At 34.2% G+C, this 1,847-nt stretch overlaps 1 protein-coding gene across 1 annotated transcript; it reads left to right on the forward strand.

Annotated features, from left to right (window-relative positions):
- Positions 1–1,492, forward strand: LOC109154708. Its single transcript, XM_019302441.1, has 3 exons — positions 1–526; positions 615–777; positions 880–1,492. The coding sequence occupies exons 1-3, from the start codon at positions 1–3 to the stop codon at positions 1,490–1,492; spliced, it is 1,302 nt and encodes a 433-aa protein (XP_019157986.1).
- Positions 1,493–1,847: the final 355 nt, after the last annotated feature.

The following is a 1,847-nucleotide window of genomic DNA, read 5'->3' on the forward strand; positions in this document are numbered from 1 at the left end:
ATGACCACTGTAGAACTACAAATACACTATGGGGGAAATTTTGTTAAAGATAAAGAACTGCAGTACATAAATGGGGATGTTTGGTGTGTTGATATAGACCCAGATTTACTTTCATATCCACACTTACTGAAGTTTATAAAAGAAGGTCAGTATGGAAAAATAGAGACAATGTATTATAAAGCACTCCATGAGCCATTGGACAAACTAAGACTGTTGTGGAACGATGCAAGTGTGCTAGACCTCACTGCACTAGCAATTAGATTTGAGTCATGTGATATATATGTAGATCACAGAATAGATGATGTTGAATTAGTTCCAAGTCATTTGTTACATGGTTGTGAAGGGAATTGTGAAGGGAGTGATGAAGGGAATGGTGAAGGGAGTGATGAAGGGAATGAAGGTGATGAAGAAGATAATGATTCTCATGAAGTAAACAGGGAGAATTCTGATTTTGAAAATGATGTTGGAGGAGTTAAACGAGAGAATGATACAGTTGCGGGAAAGGGAAAGGAAAATGAGGTTAAGGGCAAGGACAATGAAGTGAACCTAGATGGCTCTAAAAAAAACAGTTGAGGGTGAGACATGTAGTGATGACTACTATTATGACTCAGCAGACCCACCAACCCAAGAGTCAGAGGAAGAAGAAGTTGAACACCATATAACACCTCCATCTAAAAAATATAAGCTGTCATCTTATAATCTAGAATGTGATTTCCCTGAGCTTGAAAAAGGGATGTTATTTGAGGATGCAACACAGTTTAAGACTGTCATGATCAAGTATGCAGTGCACTTTAAAAGGAATATATACTTTTACAAGAATGAGAGTATGAGGGTGAGGGTTAAATGTGTTGAGGGATGTCCTTTTGTTTGTCATTGTAGTTGGGAAGAAAGGTATAAGTGTTTCCAACTGAAAACATGCCTACTTGAGCATAGGTGCAATAACAAATACAGTCTCAAATTGGTTACTCAAAAATGGTTGGAACAAAAGTACAAGGATATAATTATAAAAGACCCAACCATGCAACATACCAAGCTTAGGGATCATATTCAGTCTGAGTTGAAGATTAATTTGACCATCACTATGGTGAGAATGGCACAAAAAGCAGTTTTACACAGGGTGAATCTAGGGTATCCAGAGCAGTTCAAGAGAATAAGAGATTATGCTCAAGAGTGTTTGAACTCTAATGTTGGAAGCACTATAAAGATTCAGTCTACTAGGGTAGTTCCAGAAGCATCTTCTACATTTCAGAGAATATATATTTGTTTCCAAATAATGAAAAGTGGGTTTCTATCTGGGTATAGACTTATAATTGGTTTGGATGGTTGTTTTCTTAAAGGGGGGATGAAAGGTGAGCTCTTAGCTGCTATTGGGAGGGATTCAACTAATCAGATGTATCCAATAGCTTGGGCAGTTGTTGAGATAGAAAACACAGACTCTTGGAGATGGTTTTTACAATTGTTGATTAAGGACTTGGCTATTAACAATAGCTAGAATTGGACAATAATTTCATATCAACAAAAGGTATTTTACATAATTTCATATTTACTTCTGTTTTTGAGTCTGTTTCTTGTTAACAATAGCTGAAATAAGTACAATTTCTAAATCTGCTTTCATAATTTCATATTTACTTCTGTTTTTTATTATGTTTCTTGTTAACAATAGCTGAAATAAGTACAGTTTCTGATTCTACTTTCATAATTTCATATTTACTTCTGTTTTTTTATTTTGTTTCTTGTTAACAATAGCTGAAATAAGTACAATTTCTGATTCTGCTTTCATAATCTCATATTTACTTCTGCAAATAATTACAGTTTTTTTTTTTTTTTTTTTTTTTTTTTTTTTTTTT

Source organism: Ipomoea nil, unplaced genomic scaffold (genome assembly GCF_001879475.1).
Source record: "Ipomoea nil cultivar Tokyo-kokei standard unplaced genomic scaffold, Asagao_1.1 scaffold2653, whole genome shotgun sequence".
NCBI lineage: Eukaryota > Viridiplantae > Streptophyta > Magnoliopsida > Solanales > Convolvulaceae > Ipomoea > Ipomoea nil.

Excerpts from the sequence above, each read along its gene's own strand:
- LOC109154708 (XM_019302441.1), top strand. The coding sequence starts at position 1 with ATGACCACTGTAGAACTACAAATACACTATGGGGGAAATTTTGTTAAA. Across the intron at positions 527-614 it reads AAAGGAAAATGAGGTTAAGG|ACCCACCAACCCAAGAGTCA; the intron begins GCAAGGACAATG and ends ATGACTCAGCAG. Across the intron at positions 778-879 it reads TTTAAGACTGTCATGATCAA|TTGGGAAGAAAGGTATAAGT; the intron begins GTATGCAGTGCA and ends TTGTCATTGTAG.